This window comes from Pempheris klunzingeri, chromosome 13 (assembly GCF_042242105.1).
Source record: "Pempheris klunzingeri isolate RE-2024b chromosome 13, fPemKlu1.hap1, whole genome shotgun sequence".
Classification (NCBI taxonomy): domain Eukaryota; kingdom Metazoa; phylum Chordata; class Actinopteri; order Acropomatiformes; family Pempheridae; genus Pempheris; species Pempheris klunzingeri.
In genome coordinates this window covers 24460652-24488562 of record NC_092024.1, presented here as the reverse complement: position 1 = coordinate 24488562, position 27911 = coordinate 24460652, and the positions used below count along the sequence as shown (strand labels likewise).

The 27911-nt window shown below is 44.7% G+C and overlaps 1 protein-coding gene across 1 annotated transcript in view; it reads right to left on the bottom strand.

Moving 5' to 3' along the window:
- LOC139212420 (neuronal PAS domain-containing protein 3) overlaps positions 1-27911 on the bottom strand; it is a 294675-nt gene that overhangs the window by 17605 nt on the left and 249159 nt on the right. Inside the window, exons 9-11 of the mRNA XM_070842965.1 lie at positions 10653-10771; positions 6351-6544; positions 3200-3306 (exon numbers count right to left, since the gene is read on the bottom strand). Coding sequence (XP_070699066.1) covers positions 3200-3306; positions 6351-6544; positions 10653-10771 — 420 coding nt within the window. The remainder of the gene's footprint in view (positions 1-3199; positions 3307-6350; positions 6545-10652; positions 10772-27911) is intronic.

Here is a 27911-nt window from a genome sequence, read left to right as displayed (position 1 = left end):
ATATTTACTAATACACAAGAAAAATAACCATTATGTGATTATTTTACTCTGATTCTTCTTCTTCTACTAGTCTTTACAAATCAGTCTGTTTTGGTCACTTTTTACAAAAGTCCCCTCAATAAAATGGGAAAATATGGTGGAGTGGGCGCACGGCTCATACTGAGGTAGGAACATAGAGCCATAGAACCTTAAAATATAGGACCATGAGAACATAGGACCCTGGGAACATAAGAACCTGGGAACATAGGACCATGGGAACATAGGACCATGGGAACATAGCACCCTGGGAACATAGGACCATGGGAACATAAGACTCTGGGAACATAAGACCATGGGAACATAGGACCATGGGAAAATAGGACCCTGGGAACATAAGACCCTACAAACATAGGACCCTACAAACATAGAACCCTGGGAACATAGCACCCTGGGAACATAGGACCATGGGAACATAGGACCATGGGAACATAGGACCATGGGAACATAAGACCCTACAAACATAGGACCATGGGAACATAGCACCCTGGGAACATAGGACCATGGGAACATAGGACCATGGGAACATAGGACCATGGGAACATAGGACCATGGGAACATAAGACCCTACAAACATAGCACCCTGGGAACATAGGACCATGGGAACATTGGACCATGGGAAAATAGGACCCTGGGAACATAAGACTCTGGGAACATAAGACCCTACAAACATAGGACCCTGGGAACATAAGACCCTGGGAACATAGGACCCTACAAACATAGGACCCTGGGAACATAGGACCCTACAAACATAGGACCCTGGCAACATAGAACCATGGGAACATAGGACCCTGGGAACATAGGACCCTACAAACATAGGACCCTGGCAACATAGAACCCTGGGAACATAGGACCCTACAAACATAGGACCCTGGCAACATAGAACCATGGGAACATAGGACCCTGGGAACATAGGACCCTACGAACATAGGACCCTGGCAACATAGAACCATGGGAACATAGAACCCTGGTAACATAGGACCCTGGGAACATAGATAGACTTAAAGACACACAAACCTTTAGCACTTAGCAGACAAGCATCCTGTGAAGTGAAGCTCCAGTCTGACACTTTTACAGGTGAGAAATAACAGCGACGCTGAAAAGCAGGTGTGTATCAGAGAACAGGCCTCTGACTGTCAGATCTTTGGAAACGAGACGTGAGGGAAACACCTGGAGGCCTTGAATAGTCTGGAGTAAGTGTTCTGGCAGCAGTGGTCACATTTGCATTAAAAAAAAAAGGCAATTTAGCGTAAATGTTGTTGAGTGAATGCAGCTAAAGAGGTTGAGAGCAAAAGAGTCGACTCACAACTTTAAAAAAAAAGAAACCTCTACGTATCCGACTGTAATCAGCTGCAGGAGACGACGTCTGACAGAATCTGACTACCAGTCTGAGGTTTGACTCCCATCAGGCGTGTTGTCCTTGCTGTGCGGTTGTTATTATTATTTGGCGTTCCGCCCAGACGCCTTCACTGCCTCCGACACGCCGTGAAACGCCGCGCGGCTCTGAACGCCTCCTCGGCTTTTACCAGCACAGTAAAGATCTGACTGCGGCAGCAAACAGCACGCCGCAAATCATCCAGACAGCCACTAAACAGGGACACCGAACCTCTGCCTCTGTGTGTGTGTGTCGGGGAAGCGGAGTGTATTATGCCTCCTGACAGGGTAATAAGACTGTAGAGCTGCTGTGAGGAAACTTTTCAGAGATACAGCAGAGAAAGGATTCTCTAATACCCCCAAGTTTCCATCAGTGTGAAACTAGTTCTGGTGATGGTTTGCTGGGTTTTAAGAAGCAGTTTGCTTCTCCGCAGACTAGAGAGCCACATTATTCCATCACTGTGTACGTCTGTGAACGCCTCCGCTTTCCCTGCAATGCTTGTGCACAACAACAACAACAACAATGGCGGACGACATCGTGTCTTTACAGGTGCTGCAGAGTCTCAGATGGCGTCAGAGTCTCACTTGGTCTTGGTTGGCCGTGACCCCAGATCCTGATATAAGCAACCATGGCCTGTCTTTTGTTCTAGCTGTGCTCTGTGTGTGTGTGTGATTGGCTGCATTTGGGTTTGGCCTGGACTGCAGATTAACCCTTTCATGCACGAATTCTGATCCTTACCTCAGTCAAGTGTTTTTATTCATCTTTAGGCTGAAAAACAAGATTTGAACTTCTTCTTTTTTTAGATATATTTACATGTCCAGTAGTTGAAATCTAGCTCCTGATGCATGATGAACACTTCAGTGGACATGTGATTAATCATCATTTCCCAATATAAAATCAATACTTGGAAAATTTAGCAATTGCAGGACTCCTTAGATGTTACTTGATGTCCCCATATTTTTCTTTTTCTAGAAGGTTTGAACAGAAAGAAATGAGCACCTTGGTGTTTCTGTCTGTCTGTCGGCCATCTTGGCTTCACTCTGAGTGGATGAGATGATGCAGCAGCTTCTACGCCATCAAAACTCATGCATGTACAAGAAAACAGCTTCTGAATAGCTGCACACTGCAGTGACCTCTGTGCATGAAAGGGTTAAATAATCAATGATGCTGCGCTTCGTGCGTAAATGCGCACGGCAGCTCCCTGAAGGTGGAGACGTGCTGACTGTTTGTATTTATCTTCCCTGTTACTGACGTGTTTTTTCAACCCATCCACAGATGAGCGTTAGGTCTCATCAAGTTAGTTCATGTTTTTTTTTTTTTTAATGTATTTCCTGTTTTATTGTGGCGTTAAACTTTTAAACCGTCCAGTGCCAGATCGTTTTTAGATTTTACTTACTTACTTTTGCTTCTGTAGGACAAAATGTTGTTATATTGTCCTGTGACATGTTTTGAAATGAAAAAAAAAATCAGGAATAATCAGGAATTAGGAATAAAGACTGCGGACTGCAGGGCGACGTGATTAGCTTTGAAATATTTGTACTGAAATGCATTTGCTGAATTTGACAACACTGAAGTAACGGTCCATTTAGCTGCTTCTTCTGGAGCTTTTGACCACCAGCGCAGTCGAAAAGCTCCAAAAGAGCTCCAGAACCAGCACATAATCAGACTTTGATTGGATTGTTGAACGAACCGCGTCCTCCAATGTCAAGAACGACCCGTAACGATCAATAGTTTGACTCGATCGACCAATCGGTGCGGAGCATGCAGGCAGGTGGTGTCAGCACTCACAGTCCAGGTGACTCTGTCTGATTCCCTCCACGTCCTCAGCATGAATGAACTGGTAGCATCTCTTCCCCACGATGTCCACCGGAGTCAGGTCCATGTAGTCGCTGATCCTGAAGCACAAAAGATTTAACTTAATAACGTTAAAACACAAAGAAAAGAACGTAACTGAGTGAAAGACAGAATCTGTTTCAGTTTATCTTTACTCGGTTCTTGTAAAGTGCTTTATAAATAAAGTTATAATATAAAATAACCTCCGTATTTACAACAGCTGAACAAACAAAATCAACATCAGACTGATGATGTCTTTTAGAAATGCCCTTTAATCTGAGTGAGCTCAGTTCGCTCACAGTCGCTCTCCAGTGTGTCAGCAGCTTCTGCTTAAAGCAACATTATGCAAGAGCCGGCGTTTATTTCCAAGAATTGGTATTTATGTTATGCAACTTGGCGTCCGTACAGTTTCAGAGTGCAATTCACTTTGAGCTCCGCGGTCGTAAACACAAATCACACCTCTGTTTTTCACAATCACAACCGGTTTTATTGCCAAGTAAGTTTGGTTCGGTGCATTGGTGCATGATCAGGACATCAGAAAAATATAAAATGGAGATATTTATAATACAGAATATACCAAAAAAGGACACTATATTTGTTTTGTAAGTGTCTCTTTGCTCCGCCGCACTGAGCTTCTTCTTCTTCAGACCCAAACTGGTGCAGCGTGATGATGCTGTTAAGTGTTACGCACTTTTCCTCGCTCAGAGTGCAGCAGCAGGCTGGGTGGGAATGAAAGAGGCTCCACCGTCTATCAAAAGTCAGCGTGTTTAAAGGGACATTTTATGCAGACGGGACTTTTTAAAGTCCTTTCAGCATAAATATTTGTCCCCGGTGTTTCAGACTCTTGAGGACAGGCCGTCCTCTCTCCGTCTCTCCTGCTCCATCTTTGTGTGGAGATGCTCCTTTAGATTCGGGGGTGCATGACTCCCTCTAAAAACCTCTGGACTATAAAGTGGCGCTGCATCACCGACGATCTCCTCCTTCCCCTCTCACTGCCTGTTCTTCTCTCCTGCCATCGGGGAGAAGCTACAGGAACATTCGGTCCAGGACCACAAGACTGCTGAGTAGCTTCTTAGCCATCAGACTCAGAGACTTTTACCTCAGTGTGTGGACTCGCTTTTAATGCTCTGAATGCACCTTTAACCCTTTATTCCAGCGCCCTCGATCCCATTTGCGTATCTCTGTTTCAATGCCAATAGAACTGCAGCCAAATAAGACAGAGCAATAATTCTTTTTGCATGTAAAACCAGAGGAGTCACACTTTCATATCTCACATCCAACGAGTCCCAGAGCGCCGCTTCCTTCCACTAATGTGTTTGCAGAAATCCAGTATAAAGCAAACACAATAAAAACATTATACAGTAGTCCCTCGCTGTAACACGGTTCACCTTTCATGGCCTCGCTGTTTCACATGCTTTTTTTTTTACAGTGTATGAACGCGCATTGTGTTCTGTGTCCTGATTGGCTAAGGGACTGTAGACCAATGTCAGTCAATCTCCTCCGTGCCGTGTCTCTGTACAGTACAGGATGCGTTCGGTTTGCCAAATTTACATAAATGTTCAATCGCTAGCAGTGTGACTTTTAAGTGCTGCCTGTTTGCGAGACAAACAAACAAGTCAAACAAGAGATAAATGTGAGAAAATGTTAATGCCTGTCTGAGAAAAGTGTCTAAACTGTATGGTGAGGGGTTTTACAGCCTTAAAATATATAGAATAATTGTAAAAAATAAAGCTGAATGTGGGATATAAGGGTTGTACTGATGTACAGTAAATTATAAAATGCTCCAAAAAAATGGCCCTACAGCGTGTAAAGATGTGAAGATGTGCTCTGGCGGACTTGTTCTATGGTGGGTCATAAAGGGTTAAAAGACAAATAAAGACAGTGATTGATTGATTGATTGCGTCATCACTGAATCGGTTGATCACGTGACCTCCGTCAGTCCTTTAGCAGGCGGCTCAAATGTTAAAACCGAGCTGAAGTACGAGAATAATGCTTTTTTTGAGCATTACAGCATGCAAACACATTAGAAGGACCTAAGAATCAACAGATTATGTCTCATTTGAAGGTGAAATAGTTGCATAATGATGTTTTAAGGCCAAATTAGACTTCAGGAAAACTTTCTTCAGGGTTTTGTGGAGAAGGAAACACTTTGTACCCTCTGTTTGCTGACGTGTACATTTCAAAGTGCTAAGCGTGTCTCTGTGCTGGACGAGCTGTGAAACATAGAGCTCGTACAGTTCTGGTTCTTGACGATTAAAAAAAAAAAAAAAGACTCAAGATTCAAAGGCAACAAAAAAAAAAAAAGCTACTAAGCCAGCGACAGAGAGTGAAGCCCACCTGTCTATTGTACAGGTAACACACGGCAGCTTTAAAAGGTTTAATTTGAGCAAATTCGCCACAGGATAGACAGAACAATTTCCAGGGTATCGTTGTGATGGAGGACGGGTGGGGGGAGGCTAATGTCTGGCAGGCAGATAACAGCACACTCTGTTCTAAAAAAAAACTACCTCCCATTTTCTCATTCTCTTAGAAACTCATCCTCAAAATGGGGCTGTAATGGGAGCGACGCTTGTCTGTTCGCCACGAAGACGCTTTCTGTCGCTCCGCACTGAATATCATCACCCCCCCCCCGTCGCATTGTGTCCCTTTTTCTGCCCACAAAAAAAGCAATCTGTCTACAATCATTTTTTTCCACCTCTCTTTTTATTATAAAACATTTTTATGTTAGGTTTTTTTTTTTTTCTTTTTGCCTGATATGAATCTTCCAGGTCGGCCGGTTAACTCCTGAGCGAGATCCTGATGCCTATCTGCTTTATCTGGACAGAAGGAAGGAGCCAGATCCATCAGCAACATATTTCACCGTTAAACCGGGGAGGATTGGGTCAGACGTCCTCATGAATAAGAAGCTCCGACAACTCCGTGAGCAGCAGGTATGAAGCGTGAATGCAGAAACACAGTTTTATGTTCCACACAAAAAGATCTGATGCTTAGAACCGTTTCCTCTGAAAGGAATCACCCAAACACACGAGAGGAGCTCTGAATTAACAGCTGCACATTTTATATGTTGCTGCCGAGCAGACGGGACTTTGTTTGCTGACTCCCGTACCTGTTCTCACAGTAGATGATCTTCAGGTCCATGTTGACTCGCGTGACGAACATTTGACAGTCGATGCGAACCTCGTTGATGGTGGGCGGCGGGAGGGCGTGAGCCACCACCACCATGCCCATGATCTGGATGGGTACCGAGCGGCTGTGCGTCAGAGCCATCCTGATGCGCAGACGTCCCGTGACGTGGATCACCTGAGCGGGAAAAGACAGACAGGTGGATGAAGGTCAGAGGGGCGATTAGAGAGTTAGAGATGATATGAAAACTTCAGCACCGTCAGTTCATGTTTAGAGAAGAGTTTGATCCTGCTTGGATCTTCTTCTAATCCAGATGCTTTAAAGGTGGCGAATACTTGATTCTGATTGGCTGCTGTGTCATGGACAGTGAAAATGTACTAACCAAGCTAGCAGTGAGTGTAACTGACAATCAGAGCGATCTCACGTTCAGCTCACAGCCTCAGGCTTCAGGCTGCATGTGTCTGTGATATATATTCCTCAAATTATATTTAAACTATACTTCCTGTTTTCCAACCATATGCAGTAACAGTGTTGCTAGCATAACGTTAGCTTTGTGGCTGCAACAGCTGAGCTAAAGAGAAACATCTCCACACGTCATATCTTTGAGCCTACTGGGATTGTAATGATTGTTCCAGGTATTAGTCAGACCCTCAGGTGTGAAACTGAGATATGGCTTGTGTCAAACTCATTTCAGTTCAGGGGCAATTGGATCTCCAGTGGGCCGGATCAGTAAACTCACAGCATAAAAACCTTTAAATAACGACAACTCCAACTGTTTCCCTTTGTTTTAGCGCAAAAAAGTCCAAGTAAATGTTCACATTTAATGAACTCTCTTTTTACAAAACATTAAGAACGACCTGAAATTTGTCTCTGTCATTTTTATACTTTGTAAAGTCGTCCTGTGGGCCGGATTGGACCCTCCAGCGGGCCTGTTTTGGCCCACAGGCCGCATGTACGACACCCCTGCTTCAGATTTTAGTTGCAAAATGCTTGAAAATATAAATTAATGGTGTTTTATTTTGGCAGGTGTGAGTAAGATAATGCACCATGAGGCGTCCGTTGTCAGGAAGTAATGGACACCTTTTCAGGCACTATCCCATAGTTACATCATGTACATGTATCTGGTGTGTTTGAAGAGAGCGTAGACGACCGTGAACTCATCAGGGAACGTTTACTCTTATTTCTGTTGTGGTGTCAACAGTTAGACATGATGCACCTCAAGATATAATTCATTTTTATTCCATATTTACTTGTATATTATAGTAGAATCTAAAGCTGGTGCCTCGTATTAATTCATTCTGATATCTAATATTTGTCTGGTTTTGAAAATAAACACTATAGTAGATAGTTTTGAGTATTTTAATCTCTAGAGTCTATTTCCTTGTTGCTTGTTCGATAAAACCAGTGTAAAACTTTTACACTACAGTCTAATTTAACTATATTTATTTCCAGGTAAAAAGAGTTAATACGTTCAGTCACATGTTGCGTTTGGAGGCGGAGGTCGACACGGATAAAAAAAGCGAAGGTGAACTGAGGAGAACTTTGAGGGGGTTTTACGTCTCTCTGTGTTTTCTGTTCTGTGTCTGACCGACTCCAGGGATGAAGTGACTGAGGAAGACAAACAGAGCAGAGGAGCTGACAGACAGGCAGAGTGAAGGGTGTAATTATCCACAGTTTTAAACTCCTGTGAAGCTTCAAACGTCTGTCGGACGCGACGGATCTGCAAAAAAATGTTAATCAGCTGCTGCTGCCGCCGCTCGCCGGGGAAGTGTTTGCCTGTCTTTTAAACGCAGTGTCACTTTTCTTTTTTCTTAACATGAGGCGATAATGAGATTTGGAGAAGACAGAAAGGTTTTAAAGCAGCCAGAGAAACAAAGCTGCCAGATTCTGCCAGGCTAACTGCAGCAGGCCAGGCTAGCAGTTTCCCCCTGCTTCAAGTCTTTGTGCTAAGCTAAGCTAAGCTAAGCTAAGCTAAGCTAAGCTAGGCACTAAAATACACTACGACCAGTTAATGCGATGACTTTGAGTTTTTAATATCAGAAGCAGCTCGATAGTTTCCATGGAGACGAAGATGCTCCGCTTTTCCTCCATGTTGAACATTTTTCAACATAAAATAAAAGCTCAGTTAACCCTGAAGAACCCTTTTCTCCTTTATATATATAAAACAAACTAAATTGACCACAAGGAACACATTTCTGAACTTATTCTGAGGTTCTACCCTGACTGTTTCATATCACCTTTTCCCTAAAATCCAGTCAGGACAGGTTAATATATATATAATATATAATCCAGGACAGGATTAGAGCTGTTAAACTGTTTAAAACTCACCTTTTAATATCAAAAACTATTTAAAATCAGCTGGTTGTGTCTCAGGTGTTAATCAGACAGACCACCATGTTGGAAAATGCTCACTGGGTCACATGACCGCAACAGGAAGTTCAGTTTCTGTCACTGAGGGACTTCTGGAGGTAAATTAAAGGATGAAAGCTGCAAAGGGACATTTAAAAGGTGTGTGACACCTGAGTCACTGTGGGCTCTGATGGCCGTCAGCGTGGATTATTTCCTCTTTCATTGTGAAACAAAGTTTTTTCTGTCTGTTTTTAATTAGCGGATGTGGCGTCATAATCCAGAGCCTCATCGACCGTTGCTATGGAGACGCTTTACATTACGTTAAAAAACTTTTATCATATTTTATTATTTAAATCACCATATTTATTCATAGATCATCGAGATGCTGTATCATTACTAGTCCTGCTGTACTGATGAAGATGATGATGATGATCTTTAGTGCTTTAAGTCCCAAACGTTTATTTGTTTATTAATGTTTCCTCATTACGTTTTATTTTGTTCGGTGATAATTAGTGTAACTGTGTGAATGTGCCTGCTCCACCCTCTCCTCTCTGATGAGGACACAGAAACACACCTGGAGAGACACCTGAGCGCTGGAGCTGTTCACAGGAAGGTGTAGGTGCTTTGCTCAAGGGCACCTCGGCACTGAGTGACGGAGGACAGGAGGGAGCTGCCAGGAGGCTGGATCAGCTCCTCCACCTCCAGGTCTCTGCTGCAACATGTCGGCTTTAAAACTACCAACTGTAACGCTGTGTGTGTGTGTGTGTGTGTGTGTGTGTGTGAGTGTGTGTGTGTGTGTGTGGAGTGCAAATGTGTGTCGTAATATATGCATGCGTGTGGATGAATATTTATGTGCGTCTCTGTCTCCGCTGTGATTTGCATGTGATCTAAGTCTGCCAGGTGGAACATGGTATAACACACACACACACACACACACACACACACACACACACACACCTCGACTGTATGAGAATTAAACATCTTCATTGATTGAGGACGTTTTGATTTCACTTAAATAACAAAATAAAAGCACTTCCTGATTATTTGCACTCAGTTTTATCCAAAAACAAAAAAAACTGTGCCGCCAAATCGATTCAGTGGATCGATTAGTCACACGTTCACCTGAAGAACCAAAGAACGAATGAAAGAGTCAATGAATCAATGTTTATTTTTCATGTTTTGTCTTTGATGATAAAGTTACAGCTTGAATACTTTATACTCTGCTGTACACACACACACACACACACACACACTCAGGTTGGCAGTGTGTGTGTGTGTGTGTGTGTGTCACTGAGTGAAAATGTGTCATTACATTTTAAATACTTGTTAAATAAAATATATGATCACTAATTTATAAACTTAAGCTGTAAATAAACTTTAAAACAGGCTATTTAATGATGCACTAATTATATTATATTACACTACACATGCATTCATTTCTATTTCACTCTATAATAAATATATATTATCAAGAAAATAATAATTTAATGGAAACAAACTAAAATTTGAATCCAAGAAAAAAAGGAAAAATAATTATAAATATTATATATATTATTATATATTATTATATTATAAACAGTAAAAAATGCAGACGTTGTAGACATCATAGGTCTCACACACACACACACACACACACACACACACACACACACACACACACACAGTAACTATTTGTCCACGGTAGGATTACAGATTTCCATATGGATCACAGACAGTAAGATTATAAGCCAGTGAATGATAATATATTCAACTGTCTCCAAGGAGGTGACACACACACACACACACACACACACACACACACACACACACACACACACACCTGGCCAAACTAACACAGACTAACTAAAATAATCCTGTTTATTCTCTGTTGCTCTGACAACAGCTCCAGATTCACCTGAGACCCCCCCCCCCCCCCCCCCCACGGTCGGACTCTCACCTTGTACCCTGAAGACTTGATGTGCACGCCTCTCTTTGTGAGCGTCGACTTCATCCTGATGAAGAAGGAGCGCTCCAGAGTGTTATCGGGGGCCAGGAGGCTGGGACTGCTGGACTCCACTGGGGAACAACCACACACAGCGACAGAAGGGAGGACGTTAGTTTTATTAGGATATAATATGTTCACTGATAGAAACATGTGACATTTACCACGTTACTACGTCATCAAAGTTACTGATCACAAGTGAGTCACACTGTCAGGGTCGTTTTCTGCAGAGCAGCTGGACTCTTGTCAGGTGCTGTTTGTCTCAGGTGTGTTTGTGTGTGTAGCTAGAAGACAGGCTGCGTTTCTTCTTCGTCTGCTGCTTTAAATGTGTTTCTAACGGGATCAAACAGGCCGCGTTTCTTCTTCTTCTGCTGCTTTAAATGTGTTTCTAACGGGATCAAACAGGCCGCGTTTCTTCTTCTTCTGCTGCTTTAAATGTGTTTCTAACGGGATCAAACAGGCCGCGTTTCTTCTTCTTCTGCTGCTTTAAATGTGTTTCTAACGGGATCAAACAGGCCGCGTTTCTTCTTCTTCTGCTGCTTTAAATGTGTTTCTAACGGGATCAAACAGGCCGCGTTTCTTCTTCTTCTTCTGCTTTAAATGTGTCTCTAACGGGATCAAACAGGCTGCGTTTCTTCTTCTTCTGCTGCTTTAAATGTGTTTCTAACGGGATCAAACAGGCCGCGTTTCTTCTTCTTCTGCTGCTTTAAACGTGTTTCTAACGGGACCGAACAGGCCGCGTTTCTTCTTCTGCTGCTGCTTTAAACGCGTTTCTATCGGGATCGAACAGGCCGCGTTTCTTCTTCTGCTGCTTTAAACGTGACTCTAACGGGATCAAACAGGCCGTGTTTCTTCTTCTGCTGCTTTAAATGTGTTTCTTGGATGTACTTCCTGCTTTGTTGTGCTGCAGCTACACGCCGAAACAGATTCAGGAAAAGTTGAAGAAACTTGAGCAAGATTATAAGAAGCTGAAGGAGCAGAACAGTCCGACCGCCGAATAATAATACTGAAGAATAATACTGATGTGCTGCTGGAATATACCACTGACAGTCTGCACGGAGGCTTTTATTTTGAAATCTGGGTGGATTCTCAAATTGCCATTTGACTTCCTGTGCTGCTCTGGGCCGTCAGGTGTGTGTTGTCGTACTCAAAGTGTCCTGTAACTTCTCCCTGTATTCCTGCAGTAATGCAGGTGTAGGTGTGTTTCAGTGAATGTTTCAGTGTGCTCTGCAGCCCATGACACAAATCCCACACGACGGCCTCAAAAAGTCAAAAAGTAAAGAAAAGGTAAAGTGCCATGCGCTGACTGGAATGATTTTAATCTGTGTAAAACAAATAAAAGCATTCAGTCTGTCAGCAGCACCCGTCGGCCAATCACAGCTGCCGTCAGACCGTCAATCATGTCGAGGCAGTGCACTGAAATCAAACAGTCAGGTGTCAAAACACGTCAGGAGGGAAAAACAAGACAATCAGGATGTTCAGGCCCAAATTAAAGGTGTGTTAAGGAGGAAAATTCGACTCGTTTGAAAGCTGTAATCTTCTCAGGTCAGACTGTCAAAATAAAAGCTGAAGCATCCTTAAAAATCATCATCATCATCAAAAGACCAAACGAAGGCAGATTACTGCTTTAACCCCACGGTGACAGTCTCGTCCTTCAAAACACAAAATCCCACACAGGAAGTCCATCATTTTTCACCACCGTCCCCCCCCTGTCTCCCCCGTCCTCCCCCATCCCCCCCCCCCCCCCAGCGTCCAGTCAGGAGGCAGCGGCGGCTCCTGAAGGTGAGACGCTCCATTTGTCAGCAGCAGAAATCAACTGCATATTCATAACTCCTCCATCCATCAGAGGGAGTGATGGGAGGACAGACAGCTGGGAGACGTCTCCACACACACACACACACACACACACACACACACACACACACACACACACACACACACACACACACACACACACACACACACACACACACACACACACACACACACCGCTCACCACTGACAGATTCATTCCCAAACACCAGCCTTTAACCAAAACCTAAACAGGAAGTTCAATTTCCTACAACTTATTTTGAGGTTTTGTCCATCCCTGAAGATAAGTAATAACACCACCGCTGCGTAGGGATATCAGTCAGGGGAAGCGCTCCGCCCAGCTGGGTGAAAACCATTAATCTCATCCGATCAGGAGCCCTTAATCACAAGGACGTGACCCACAAACTCAGATGTACTCTGACAGAGTTTTGGGACATCTGGAGCTGAAACTGACCGTTTAATGTAAAGAGAGAGAGAGTAAGGTGAATAAAAACATGCTGACCTATATATATATTTATCAAGATCATTTCATGTGACTAGTAACAAAGGCCCGCTGGTAAATAGCACTCCCACCACTCATACTACAAGTCCCACAATGCTTCAGCGAGCCCCCAAAATAAACGGCTAAACGAGTTTTACCTTGTTTGTCGATATCAGAATTAAACCTGTGTGTGCTGTTTGTGGAGCTAAAGTAGCTGTAATTAAAGAATATAAACACGAGACGACACTATGAGACAAAACATCAGGATCAATGAAAATAAAAGATAAAAATTAATTTAATTAACCTTGATAATCAGGGAAAGTTTGGGGAGTCAGATCAGACAAATGTCAGGTCGTTCATAATGTTTGGTGAAACCAAGGTTCATTAAATGTGAATGTTTTCTGAACCTACTTGGACTTTTTTGCACTAAAACAAAGTGTGGAGTTGTTGTTAGTTGCTGCCCCCCTCTGAGCCTGCTTCTGTTCCAGGTTTGTTCCTGTTAAAGGGGAGTTTCTTCCCGTTAAAGGGGAGTTTCTTATTGAAGGGGAGTTTATTCTCGTTAAAGGGGAGTTTCTTCCTGTTAAAGGGGAGTTTATTCTTATTAAAGGGGAGCTCTTCTCGTTAAAGGGGAGTTTCTTCTCGTTAAAGTGGAGCTCTTCTCGTTAAAGGGGAGTTTCTTCTCGTTAAAGTGGAGTTTCTTCCTGTTAAAGGGGAGTTTATTCTTATTAAAGGGGAGCTCTTCTCGTTAAAGGGGAGTTTCTTCTCGTTAAAGTGGAGCTCTTCTCGTTAAAGGGGAGTTTCTTCCCGTTAAAGTGGAGTTCTTCTCGTTAAAGGGGAGTTTCTTCTCGTTAAAGTGGAGTTCTTCTCGTTAAAGGGGAGTTTCTTCTCGTTAAAGTGGAGCTCTTCTCGTTAAAGGGGAGTTTCTTCTCGTTAAAGTGGAGTTTCTTCCTGTTAAAGGGGAGTTTATTCTCATTAAAGGGGAGTTCTTCTCGTTAAAGTGGAGTTCTTCTCGTTAAAGGGGAGTTCTTCTCGTTAAAGGGGAGTTTCTTGCCGTTAAAGGGGAGTTCTGTTTCCTGATATAATCTCTGATGCTGCTCATGTTGAATTCCTGAATCTTTGGGCTCTGAATTAAAGAGTTTGGTCTGAGCTGCTCTTTATGGAAAGAGTCTTGCGAAAACACTGTTATGAATTGGCGCTCTATAAATAAAGATTGATCAGCTGATTGATTGATTGATTGATTGAGGTTATTATGCTGTGACTTTTCTAGTCCGGTACTTCATACAAACGTCCGGATTCACACACTCAGGTGGATTCGATCTCCTTCCTCGTTCATACAAAGAGGCAGAAAACCAGAGTGTGTTTCTGTGTTGGACACACACACACACACACACACACACACACACACACACACACACACACACACACACACACACACACACACACACACACGGTCTCTGGTGGACGCTGCGGTTTGATCAGCGCTGATACGTGTTGACAACGTCTAATCTGAAAAAATTGAAAGAAATGAATTAATATGCAAATTCATCCTTTATAATATAAATGTCCTTGAAGAGAGAGAGAGAGAGAGAGAGGGGGGGAGAGAGGGAGGGAGGGGGAGAGAGAGAGAGGGAGGGAGGGAGGGGGGGGAGGGAGGGAGAGAAGAGGTGAGGGAGGGAGGGAAAAAGAGGGGGATGAGAAAAAAACAACAAAGAAAGACAGAAAGGAGAAAGGGAAAGAAGAAGTAAAGAGAGATAAAGAAGAAATAGAAAACAGGAGACAGGAAGTCAAACAGGAAGAGTGGAAGGAGAGATGGAGGAGAAGAAGGAGATGGACAGGGAGGAGAGAAAGAGAGGGGGAGGAGAAAGGTGGATGAAGGGAGGAGCGAGGGAGTAAACAAAGGAGTGAAAAGGATGAGAGAGAGGAAGAGGAGAGGAAAAGAGAGGGAGGAAGATAAAAGAGAAGGTGAGGAAAAGGGGTGTGAACGAGTGATGAGGCGAGTAAGAAAGATGGAAAAAAGGAGCGATAGGAAGGAAACGAAGGAAAGGAAAGAGAGGGATGAAGAAGGTGTGGAGGAGTAAAAAGGACAGGAAGAGGGACAGAAGGAAGGATGAGAGGAAGGAAGAAAAGAGGGTGAGAGAAGGGAGGGAGGCAGAGAGGAAGAAGGAAAGAAGGAGGAAACCTGGAGGAACTAAAAACTATTTTTCCCTCTATTTCCCTCCATCTGTCTTTCTGTCTCTCTCCCTGTCTCTGTCTCTCTCTCTCTCCCTCCCTGTCTCTCTCTCTCTCTCCCTCTCCCTCTCTATGTCTCTCTCTCTCTCTCTCTCTCTCTCTCTCTCTCCCTGTCTCTCTCTCTTGCTCTCTCTCCCTGTCTCTCTCTCTCTCTCCCTGTCTCTGTCTCTCTCTCTCTCTCTGTCTCTCTCTCTCTCTCTCTCTCCCTGTCTCTCTCTCTCTCTCCCTGTCTCTCTCTCTCTCTCCCTGTCTCTCTCTCTTGCTCTCTCTCCCTGTCTCTGTCTCTCTCTCTCTCTCTGTCTCTCTCTCTCTCCCTCCCTGTCTCTCTCTCTCCCTCTCCCTGTCTCTCTCTCTCTCTCCCTGTCTCTCTCTCCCTCTCTCTCTCTCCCTGTCTCTCTCTCTCTCTCTCTCTCTCTCTCTCTCTCCCTGTCTCTCCCTCTCTCTCCCTCTCTCTCTCTCCCTCTCCCTGTCTCTCTCTCTCTCTCCCTGTCTCTCTCTCCCTCTCTCTCTCTCCCTGTCTCTCTCTCTCCCTCTCTCTCTCTCTCTCTCTCCCTGTCTCTCTCTCCCTCTCTCTCTCTCCCTGTCTCTCTCTCTCTCTCTCTCTCTCTCTCTCTCTCTCTCCTGTCTCTCTCTCCCTGTCTCTCCCTCTCTCTCCCTCTCTCTCCCTCTCCCTGTCTCTCTCTCTCTCTCCCTGTCTCTCTCTCCCTCTCTCTCTCTCCCTGTCTCTCTCTCTCCCTCTCTCTCTCTCTCTCTCTCCCTGTCTCTCTCTCCCTCTCTCTCTCTCCCTGTCTCTCCCTCTCTCTCCCTGTCTCTCTCTCTCTCTCTCCCTCTCTCTCTCTCTCCCTGTCTCTCTCTCCCTGTCTCTCCCTCCCTGTCTCTCTCTCTCTCCCTGTCTCTCTCTCTCGGTCCTCCAGGAAATCAGCCTCCGATCTGACGGAGGAATAATGATGATGGAGGGAGAGAGGAAACAGAAGAGAGGGAGGACGGACGAACGACAGGGGAGCACGGGCCTCTCTCTCTCTCTCTCTCTCTCTCTCTTTGTTATTCACTTTGAATTAATGGGATTAGTTTCCCCACAGAAACACACACACACACACACACACACACACACACACACACACACACACACACACACACACACACACACACAGCCTTGGAAGTGTGTGTGTGTGTTCAATTAAACAATTTCTGCATGAATAAAGTGAAGGGAAAAGAGGGGGAGGAAGAAAAAGAGGAATACATGAAGAAGAAGAAGAAGATGGAGAAGAGGAAGAGGAGGAGGAGGAAGAGGAGGAAGAGGAGCTGTCGACTCAGGTATACGAAAGAGTTATCGGAGGAAGTTGAATGAGGGAGAAGTGAGAGAAAGAAAAAAGAAGAAGAAGAAGAAGAGAATGAGGTACAATTACTGCCACAAATGAAGTGAAAGGAGGAGAAATAGAGGGAATAAGAAAAAGACGACAAAGAGAAGAAGAAGAGGAGGAGGAGGAGGAGGAGGGACAGCAGAGGGAATGTAAAGAAGACGAACAGAAGAAGAAGAGGGAGGAGGAGGAGGAGGAGGAGGAGGACCGTGTGGGGACTCAGAGGTGTTTTCTCATTCAGCTCGTTCGGCGAGCGTTGCCGTGGCGTCTTCGGGGACGACGCTCCTACAAGACAAAGATTAGCGCTACAAAGGCAGCAGGTGGCTGCCGGCTCTGCCGCCGCCGACTCTGGGACCTAATTATCTACGGCACGGAAACTTTCCCCTGTTTGAAGGACAAATGATTAATTAAAAAGAACAACTCACCTACGCCTGTGATCTTTGGACAATACCCAGAGTGCCTTGGGTTTCTGTCTACACGTGTGTGTGTGTGTGTGTGTGTGTGTGTGTGTGTGAAGTCTCGGTGGGACGGTGTATCATTGTCAGACGGTGTAATAGTGCTGCCTGGTTCAGGGAGCTGTTGTGTCCGACTGATAACTGGCTAACATGGCGGCGGCGGCGGCACGTGGGACGAGACAAAGCGAGCTACAACAAGGTCAGCGCAACCTCCACGACAAACTGACGGCGGAGCGAAGACACGAGTGTAATCAGCTCAACCAAAAGGGAAATAAGACAAACACACGTCGCACAAAGAAACAGGAGAGAGAGAAACGTTAAGAGCATCAGACGAAACTTCTGCGTACGAAAGCTGCAACGTCTTTGATGCATCAGGTCAAAGGTCAAGAATTGTAAAGGAACTTAACCCCTGGTCCCTCTGTGTCCACATCCTGGTGTCTGAGTGACTGGTAGGTAGTAAAAGTTGGAACTGGTCCAGTAGATCACCTCAGCCAGCAGCCACCAAACGGGCTGCAATGTGACAACTGCACCTGATCACAGTAGGTCCACTAAAAGAGCTTGTTTGATCCACTGACAGGCTCAGAGTGTTATTCTAAGTGTGTGACAGCATCATGGAAAGGATCCCTACAGAGAGAGACCTGGAAGATCCTTTTGGTTTAACCACAAACAGCACACACACCAGACTACATTCACTAAAACAGGGATTTTAGCTCACACAACACAGGATTTGCTGCTGTGCTGCTGCCTTCATCAGTTAGTTTGTTTGTCTTATTTATTACACAAATATTTTGTTGGCTCTGAAATAAGCCTTTAAAACTCACACAGTAACACAAATAAACAAACTGAATAAGTCAGCGGTAAACAAGGAACCCCTTTGTTCTGAGAGGTAAAATTACTGTTTTTGTCAATGGAGTCTGGTGGTTTTTGAACAGAGCAATAGAAAGCAGTTGGTCCACTAAAAGAGCTTGTTTGATCCACTGACAGGCTCAGAGTGTTATTCTAAGTGTGTGACAGCATCATGGAAAGGATCCCTACAGAGAGAGACCTGGAAGATCCTTTTGGTTTAACCACAAACGGCACACACACCAGACTACATTCACTAAAACAGGGATTTTACAGAACACAGGAGCTGCTGGTCTGCTGCTGCCTCCATCAGTTGGTTTGTTTGTGTTAAAGTGTGACTTCAGACCCAAAACAATATTTCTGTAACACATAAAATCAAAAAAGCAAAAAAGTGACCTCATCTCGTCTGAAGTGGACGTACGAACCTTTAAGTCCCAAACACACTGAATCAACTGAATAATGTGGGAGGTCATATCGTCGTGAACCATCCAAGGAGTTAGACACCGGACCTACTTCCTGCTCCTGCTAAACACTGTATCCATCCGCCCAGGGCTAAGCTAGGCTAACCACTTCCTGACTTCGGCTGTGTACTGAACACACACACACACACACACACACACACACACACACACACACACACACACACACACACACACACACACACACACACACACACACACACACACGTGATTTATTTCTCAGAGAGGAAGTGAAGAAACAACTCCTCTGTCCTCCATTGTTGTGATTATTTCTTCTTGTTTTCACCTCCTGTCATTTCCCTCCTTTTTCCATCACCTCCTCACACGTCTTCTCCTTACCCACAATGCAACAGCAGGAGCCATGGGACATCAGAGCAGTCGATACACACACACACACACACACACACACACACTCACACACACACATTCATCACAGATAGAGAGTATTGTCAGTGAAAGTTTAATTGTGTAAACACTCTGTAACTGTCCTGTCATATTCCTGCCTCTGCGGCTCACTATCGCCTCCTCTGCTGTAATTGAATTGCTACCGTCAGGGGGGGGAGGATGGGGGAGGATGGGGGAGAGAGAGAGAGTGTGTGGGAGGAGGTGAGGCTCGCCTTATGAATACAATGTGTTTCCTATCAGGAAGGATTTGACGAATTATGTCAGGAAGAAGGGAAGAACCGAGTGATAATTTTTCAGTTTGCTGAAGGAGGAAGAGGAGGAGGAGGAGGAGGAGGAGGAGGAGGAGGAGGAGGAGGGAGGAGGGAGGAGGAGGGGAGTACAGGTAAGGAGAGGGAAGGAGGGGGGGCAAGAGTGGGAGGAGGAGAAGGATGAAGAGGACACGGAGAGGGAGGAGAAGGAGGATGAGGATGAGGATGAAGAGAAGTGGGGGATAAAAAGTTGGAGGAGGGGAAGAGAGGGGAGAGAGGAAGAGGAGGATGAGAAGGAGATGAAAAAGATGAAGATGGTGGTGTGGAGGAAGAGGAGGAGAGAGGACAAAAATGTGATGAAGATGGAAAGAAAAGGAAGAGGAACATGGTGAGGGGGATGAAGATGATGAGATAAAAGAAGAGGAAGAAGGAGGAAGAGGAGGAGGAGGAAGAGGAGGAGGAAGAGGAAGTGCATTATTTTTATATTCCAGTTAAGAAAATAAGAGTTTGGGCTTCATTATAAACACACTTTGTACTTTTTCACACAGATTTTAAAGTAAAGAGTGTGTGTCTGTGTGTGTGTGTGTGTGTGTGTGTGTGTGTGTGTGTTTTAGTGATGGTAGATTTCCTCAAAGCTTTTTCCCACAATGCAAAAGCCTGGGAACCAAAGGTAAAGAAAGGTAAAGCCACTCCTCCTCCTATTCTTCACTTCCTCCCTCCCTCCCTCCCTTACACACCCCCCCTCCCTCCCCTCCTCCTCCCCCTCACTGCAGAGATAAAAAAAAAAAAAAGACTCTTATTTTGACAGTCTTATCAGGACAATGAGCTCAAATCAAACAGCGCTCTGATAGTCTGGAGACGCCTTGATCCCGGCTTTGTCTTTCTTTCTCTCCTTTTTCTCCCGTCTTCCCTCCACGGATACGCCTCCATCTCATCTTCCTCCCCCCCTCTCCTCCTCCTCCCCCTCCTCCCCCCTGCTCTTAAGGCTCCTCTAAGCCATCTTTAGCTTCTCCTCTTCCTCTTTTGGGAGTCGATCCACCAAAAGGAGCGTGGAGGGAGGGAGGAAGCCGACAGGTAGATCAAGAAAAGGAGACAGGTGAAAGAGAGGGAGGAAAGGTAGAGGTGGTAGAACGAAAGAAGGGACGTGGACGCATTTGTTAAGGAGCGTGAGGCCTTTAGCAGCTGACCAGGTGGAAACAAAGCAGGAAGAAGAAGAAAACCCGGCTCATCGATTGGCCAGAACCTCTGACCATCTGTCAGTAAGCTCCTGCTCCTCCTCACTGCTCCTCCTCTGCCCACCGGACGTTTTACAACTTTTCCTTTCTTTACCTGCTTCTTCGGATTCGCGCCGTTGGCTTTGAGGTTTTTTTTTTTTTCTACCCAAAATGCACTGCGCTCTACGTCACTTCCTGTCTCTGGATTTCCCACCTGGAAGCAAACCCAGACCCGACACGTTTGCAGGCGGACCAGAGTTCAGAGGAGCTTTCACACCCACCCAAACGAAGAGGACTATCAGAGGAAACGAACTCTGGTCCGTTTGAAGCGAACCAAACAGCTCTGGTGTGAACGCTTGTTTACAACAAGTGTTTTCCATGATGACTCTCACTAAAATATTCTACCAACGTCTCAGTGTTGTTGAGGAGATCTGCTGGTGAGGTGTCACCACAATAATGACGGTTCGTCGTTGTTGGTGGAGACGTTTGAGTGGAAACAGACACGTTTTTGTGCTTTAACTTGGCGTAAAGGTTGTGGAACACTTTCACACCTTTCACGAGGAAGTGAAGGGTCGATTCACGGCACGAAGGAAGTGCGTCAGACGTCTTCCTTCATCGCTATCGTTAACTGTCCACGGTAGCGGAAAAGATGGACGACTGGAACAAGCAAAGCATGTGTTGAAACTCAACCCCGCAAAAACCAAACTCCATCGACGAAGGAGGACGAGAAGGAAACGTCAGACTGGCGTTCTCTCAGGTTTTAATTCTTCCTGCTCAGTCAGGAAAACAACCTGCAGACTGATCACAGCTGCTGAGCCCCCCCCCCCCCGTCACCGTCTCTGACTCCGACACCCGTCATCACATTACGTGTTCGGGCGTCCGAATACTTTTGTCCACGGAGCGAAGAGACGACGGAGGGAGGAGGGAGAGCGTGAAGAGGAGGCTAAATGAAAACAACTATTTGTTTTCTCTGATACGGACGACGAGACTGACAGCTCGTCTTTGTTTTGAAGGAGGTCAGAGGTCTGGACGACACACACACACACACACACACAGACACACACACACACACACACACACACACACACACACACACACACACACACAGTGGACAGATAATAAGTAATTGTCTGTATCTGCAACCAACGTAATTACTTCCAGAGAGAGACAGAGGGAGACGTGATAGAAGACAGAGTCATGCAAGAAGAAAAAAAGAGTGACGGAGGAGGTAAAGGAACAGAAGACAAAGAGAGGAAGTGAAGAGGAAGAGGAGGAAGAGGAGGAGGAGGAGGAGGAGAGTTTAGGACACAAAGAGAATCAGGATGAGGGAGTCATCTAAAAGCGTGTCCACCAATCAGATCAAGCGTCTTATTCCCTTTAGCATGTAGCTTCTGCTAATTCAGCTAACTTCAAGCATCTAATATCATTTACTGAAGAAACTTCCCAGAGAATCAAAGAGGCAAACCTTCCTGCCTGTAGCGACACGATAACACAGACACCATCACAGCAGTGTGTGAGGAAGACTGTTATTATATAAAAAACAACTGAGAAAGAAAACAGAAATAAACTAAACAATATGACAGAACACAGTAAAGCTGACAAAGAACAGAGAGAACAGAAAAGATGGCAGGAAAAAACAAACAGACTTAGAATAATAAATAAAGAGAATAAAAAAACAGACAAATGAAAACAAAACAGATGTTATTGGTTACACACACACACACACACACACACACACACACACACACACGTCACATCAGGGACAACACAAACAAAAAAACAAATACAGACAAACACCACAAACACCAGATTTCCCACAGGAGGGACGGTTGCCTGAACGCACCGTCCGGTGGCTCCTTCTGTGGCATTTACACTGAGAGCGCCTCAGACGCCAGGACAAACACCTGGACCCCCCCGACAGGACGCCGGCCCTCTCGCTTCCTGTCTGTCTGTCTGTCTGTCCTTCTGAATTCAACACATTCGCGGTCCTCTGAGGATGAACCGTCAATCTGTGTTCAATCAAAGCTGCATTCAGATGGTTAGCAGCACACTGACGATACATGATGCATATTTCTGTGGGGGGGGGTTTGGTTGTTCCCCAGAAAAACAAAAGCTGATTTGTCAGGGTGGTGGTGAGCAGGAGCATCACTACTGACAACTGGCCACAGCAACCGCTATGTTGGTGTTTTCTCCAGCACTGGTACATCCTCTGCGACCCTGAGCAGCTCCTCCCACACGGGGCTGATGCTGCTGAATGGCCTCCGCTGCAGGAAGCTGCTCTCGGCTGCGGTGGGGGGGACGTGCAGCCTCAATATCAGTAATATCAGGAGTGAGGAGCTCGTGCTGGGTCGTCTTTGTCAGTTAAAGAGCAAGAAAATACCAAACTATAACAATAAAGCTTATTTATGCAGCAATAACATCAGAATAAATGAGTTTAGTTTGCCAAAAATAGTGCGTATCATGCAGTGGAAGCACCGTTCAGCACGACAACATTTAACACCAAAGAGCTGTTTCAGTGTTTCAGTGCCGTTTTATGGTTCGATTCACGTGTGCAGGAAGGCAACACGTTAAAAACATGACGGCAGCACCAACTAGACAGACTGGAAGAGTCGGACAGTCAACAAGTCAACAGGATCAGGACGTCAGTTATCTGTTCTCCGGCCTCGTCGCCACCAGCAGACACAGAGAAAGCTGCTCGCTGTCTGATCGGGATCGTTGATATGCAGATATGCTCGTGAACCAACCGCCGTGATGGACGTTTTTCATTATTTCTGACAGGAGTTAGAGGTTCAGTGACACGATGCAGCCTCACTTCAGATACATTTCAATCACTTCAAATAAGTTGGAGTCCATCAGTGCTCGTCTACACCTCAACTCTCTCTTTGTTGAATTTATTTTCCATTTCCACAACTCTCTCGTCTCCTCCGTCCTTTGTGTCTCTGAGTCCTTCTGTCTTTATTTCCTCTCTTTTAATTTCTCTCTCTTCTCGCCTCTCTGTTCATGTTTGGCCAGACGACAGCGGCGTCCCCAGATAAAAGACGACCAAACTAGAAAGGAAAGCAGCACACACAAGAAGAAGAAGAAGAAGAAGAAGAAGAAGAAGAAGAAACAGAGACGGTGGGGATAACAGAGCGAGGAGTGTGTCTGCTGTAATTGAATCCAGGCGGCGGCGGAGAGAGGGACAGATGGACGGACTGAACAGATTAGCATCCGTAATCAGAGGAAGGCGTGAGGAGGAATAGACGCGGCGGCCGTGCTCATCGAGCTGCTAACTGGTTTTACAAACACGTCTGTGAAGAGCTGCTCCGGCTTCTGATGAACACAAACTACGACTTATTGTCTCTGATCAGATGGAACAGACGCACACGTCGTTTTACATGATAAGACTTTCACACAGTTTGAAGAAGGTCTGCTGCCACTTTTGATCAACGCACAAACATGAAAAGTTCTGTTGTCGGGCGCCGTGCTGAGTCCAACCGCTATCAAAGTTTTAGTAGACAGTTTTTTTACTTTAAACAAAGTAAGTAAGCACAAACACTGTACTTAAAGGGTAACCTCTGACCCTTTGTCCACATCCTGGTGTCTGAGTGACTGGTAGGTAGTAAAAGTGTTGGAACTGGTCCAGTAGATCACCTCAGCCAGCAGACACCAAACGGGCTGCAATGGCTGCAACGTGATCCTTTGGGACAACTGCACCTGATCACAGTAGGTCCACTAAAAGAGCTTGTTTGATCCACTGACAGGCTCAGAGTGTTATTCTAAGTGTGTGACAGCATCATGGAAAGGATCCCTACAGAGAGAGACCTGGAAGATCCTTTTGGTTTAACCACACACAGCACACACACCAGACTACATTCACTAAAACAGGGATTTTAGAGAACAGGACACAGGAGCTGCTGGTCTGCTGCTGCCTCCATCAGTCAGTGTGTTTGTCTTATTTATTACACAAATATTGTGTTGGATCTGAACTAAGCCTTTAAAACTCACAAAATAACACAAACAAACTAACTGATCAAGTCAGCGGTAAACGAGGAACCCCTTTGTTCTGAGAGGTAAAATTACTGTTTTTGTCAATGGAGTCTGGTGGTTTTTGAACAGAGCAATATAACACAGTCTGTCCACTAAAAGAGCTTGTTTGATCCACTGACAGGCTCAGATTGTTACCCATCTTTCCATGATGCTGTCACACACTTAAAAAGTGTGTGACAGCATCATGGAAAGGATCCCTACAGAGAGAGACTTGGGAGATGGTTTTGGTCACACACACCAGACTCCATTGACAAAACCAGTCATTTTACCTCACAGAACACAGGAGCTGCTGGTTTACTGCTGCATTTGATTGGTGAGTTTGTCTGTGTTATTGTGTTTTAAAGGGTCAGCTGGGCTCTAAAACGAACACACAACAGTCTAAAGGTACTTCTGAACACTTGTACTTTGTACTCTGTTACATTCATCAGTCAGCATTCGCTCTAAACGCTCTCAATTTGTGAACGCGTACGAATGAAAGTGTTCGGCGGTGCCTCTCTGTCATGTCTCAGGGAGCTCGAAGGCACAGAGGAAGAAGATACATCAGCCTGTGATGTGAAAATATCAGAGATGCAACTAATGATGATTGATGCCAACATAAGCTCATGAAAGATGGGTACCAGCGCTCTCTGGTGCTCATTCTGATTCAGAGGAAAACCTTCTGTCACAGGTTCTCCTGTCCGTTTGTCGGGATTTAAACACACTTGTTTTGGTTTAACTATATTTATTTTACAGCCATAAGAACTTTCCTCACAGAAGAAGTGGTTCATGTGGAGGCTTTTCACATGACAGCAGTGATGAGCGACCAGTCAGATGGCTGCGAGGCAGACCGAGGCAGAGTGTGTGTGTGTGTGTGTGTGTGTGTGTGTGTGTGTGTGTGTGTGTGTGTGTGTGTGTGTGTGTGTGTGTGTGAGTGTGTGTGTGTGTGTGTGTGTGTGTGTGTGTGTGTGTGTGTGTGACCCCAGCCAGCCTCTGTGGAGCTGTGACCTTTGACCCCGTCCTGCTGTGCTGTCTGTTCAGCCCTGAGGACATTCACACTCTGCTTCCATCCTTCTTTCACCTCTTTACTTGAAGCCTCAGTCCTTCCTTCCTTCCTTCCTTCCTTTTTCTTTCATGGCTCTTTGATTCTGTCACTTTCCTCCTCCCTTCATCATTTACACAGAAGCCTCATCTCTTTCTTTCTTTCTTGTGGGAATGTTTATAAGTTTTCAAGAGTATTATTATATTATTTTGTATTATTGAGTAATCTTGTGTTAAAATGGAGGATTTAGATGCTTATGAACGTTTTTTTTTACAGATGTGCTGCTTTAATTTGGGGAGTTATATTGTTTTTAGTTAAACTATTGGAAAAACTGATAAATGATATTTTAAAAACTCAAACTATTTCATTCTCTTTCCTTATTTCCTTTTCTTTATTTCTTCATATTTGAAATCTCACTTCCTTCTTTCTTTTCCCTTTCTTCAGTTAACTTGCCATAATTCATTCATTCTTCTTTTATTTCTTAAACTGGTTCCTCCTTCACTTGAAGACACGTAAAACTAGTGATACCACAGTGCAGAAATACTCCTGCATTCAAAAAGAGTCTAAGAGTATAAACTACAAGAGTACACAAGTATAAGAGTATAAGAGTATAAAGTATAAAGTATAAAGTATCACCATCAGAATCTCCTTACTGCTCCAGTGCTCGTTATGCAGGATGATTATATTGTGTACACGATCAATAACATGAACTGATGGATTCATCATAAGACGTATAAAGTACCATGAAACAGAAGTACTTCAGTAAAAGTACTGCAGTTCACCGTTCACTTCTCTTTTTACTTCTCTCTTTACCTTCATCACCAAGACACACACACACACACACACACACACACACACACACACGTCCACCTCTTCATCATGTTAAACACACACTCCTTCTCTTTAAACTTAGTTTGACTGAGCACACACACACACACACACACACACACACACACACACACACACACACACACACACACACACACACACACACACACACACACACACACACACACACACACACACACACACACACTCCCTGCCTCTCCACAAATTAAAAGTTGGACCTTGAGAAGTTCCCGTGTTATCGCCGCTGTGACAGACAGATAGCAGAGAGGAGCGCTTTATTTGTCGTCCGGCGTCGCCCTGTCCTCTGCTGTCGTTATCTGAGCGGCTCCGGCTCCCATTGTAAACAGCCCCGTCCTCGTTAAGGAGCCTAATTAGAAAACTCTAATAATAATAGCCTGCGATTGGCTATTGTGTACTCTAAAGATCCCATTTGGAGCGGCGGCGGTTTAATAAAACTTAACCAAATGGATCATTTTGCTTTAGTAATAATCCTCTGCCTCTGAAAAGTTCTTTGTTTGCTTCAAGTGGTTTTATTGCTTTTCTTCAAAAAGAAAAAAAAAACACACACTCATGACACTGATTTAATTAATTTGAGCACTTTCACCAAATCCATTGTGACTAATTCCCGCCGACAGAGCAGAGCGCCGAGGATCTGCTGTGTGGAAATCATTTAGCGGCTCGGACAAAAAGGCAGGAAGCTGTCCTCCTGCTCCTGAAGGACCTCGTCACATCGCCGCAGCCCGTTTGGATCAACCTCAGGAGACCTGGCAGGACTCTGGTCCCTCCCACCCGTCATCGCTCTCCATCTTTGGACATACACTGCTCACCTCAGCATCCAAACCCTCCTGCTCCTGCTTTCTCCTCTTTGCTCTCCATGTAAAACCTCCTTGGGTTTCATCACAGGTGCTTTATAAATCCAAATTATTACTATAATTATTACTATTATTATTATTATTGTTGTTATTATTACAGCAGAGTCACGGAGGACGAACAGAACTCAGTTTATTTCAGCTTATTTTAACCCAAAACAACTCTTTTAATCTCTTCCTAAACTTAACCGAACTGCAACCGTTTCACAATATTAACCACATTTATATTACTGTTACCATGGTGATGAAGTTGGCCTGTCACCTGTCGGTACCGTGACACCTGCACGCACAAAACTCATAAAGTGTGTCGTCGTTGTTTCTCATCTCATCAAGCTTTATTTTGAAAGTCTGACTGGAAGCTGTGTATTTATTATTATGGCTGAGCATTTAACGAGCTGTACTGTACCGTCTCACAGTAGAGGGCGCTGTGCACTAGTCTGCAGCAACACCCACAGCAGAAGAAGAAAAGAGGGCCCCGTGCGTCACCATGAACTGAATATGAGCCGTTTTTCTTCTCGCTTTCAGGTTTCTTCTGATTTTTATGATTATGTCGGACGTCTGATGGCAGATTAGAGCCGACGAGAAGCCCTGAACAGGAACAGACTGACTGCAGACTGTTCACACAGTTGTGTCCCTGCAGAGGATCTACACTCCCGTCAACAGGTTTAGAAAATGCAGCGGAGAACTTGGGGTCACTTTTAGTAACAGCAGGGGTGTAAAACATACGGCCTGCGGGCCAAAACCGGCCCGTCAGAGGGTCCAACCCCGGCCCTGCTTCTTCACAGAGAAGACATCAACTGCTACTGTCAAGCAAAGAAACACTGTGATCAGGAGGCTGTGATGTACATGTGTACATGATAAACTGAGGCACGATATATTTAAAATTGCTCTTATTTTTCTTAAGATATTTCAGGTCGTTTTGTAA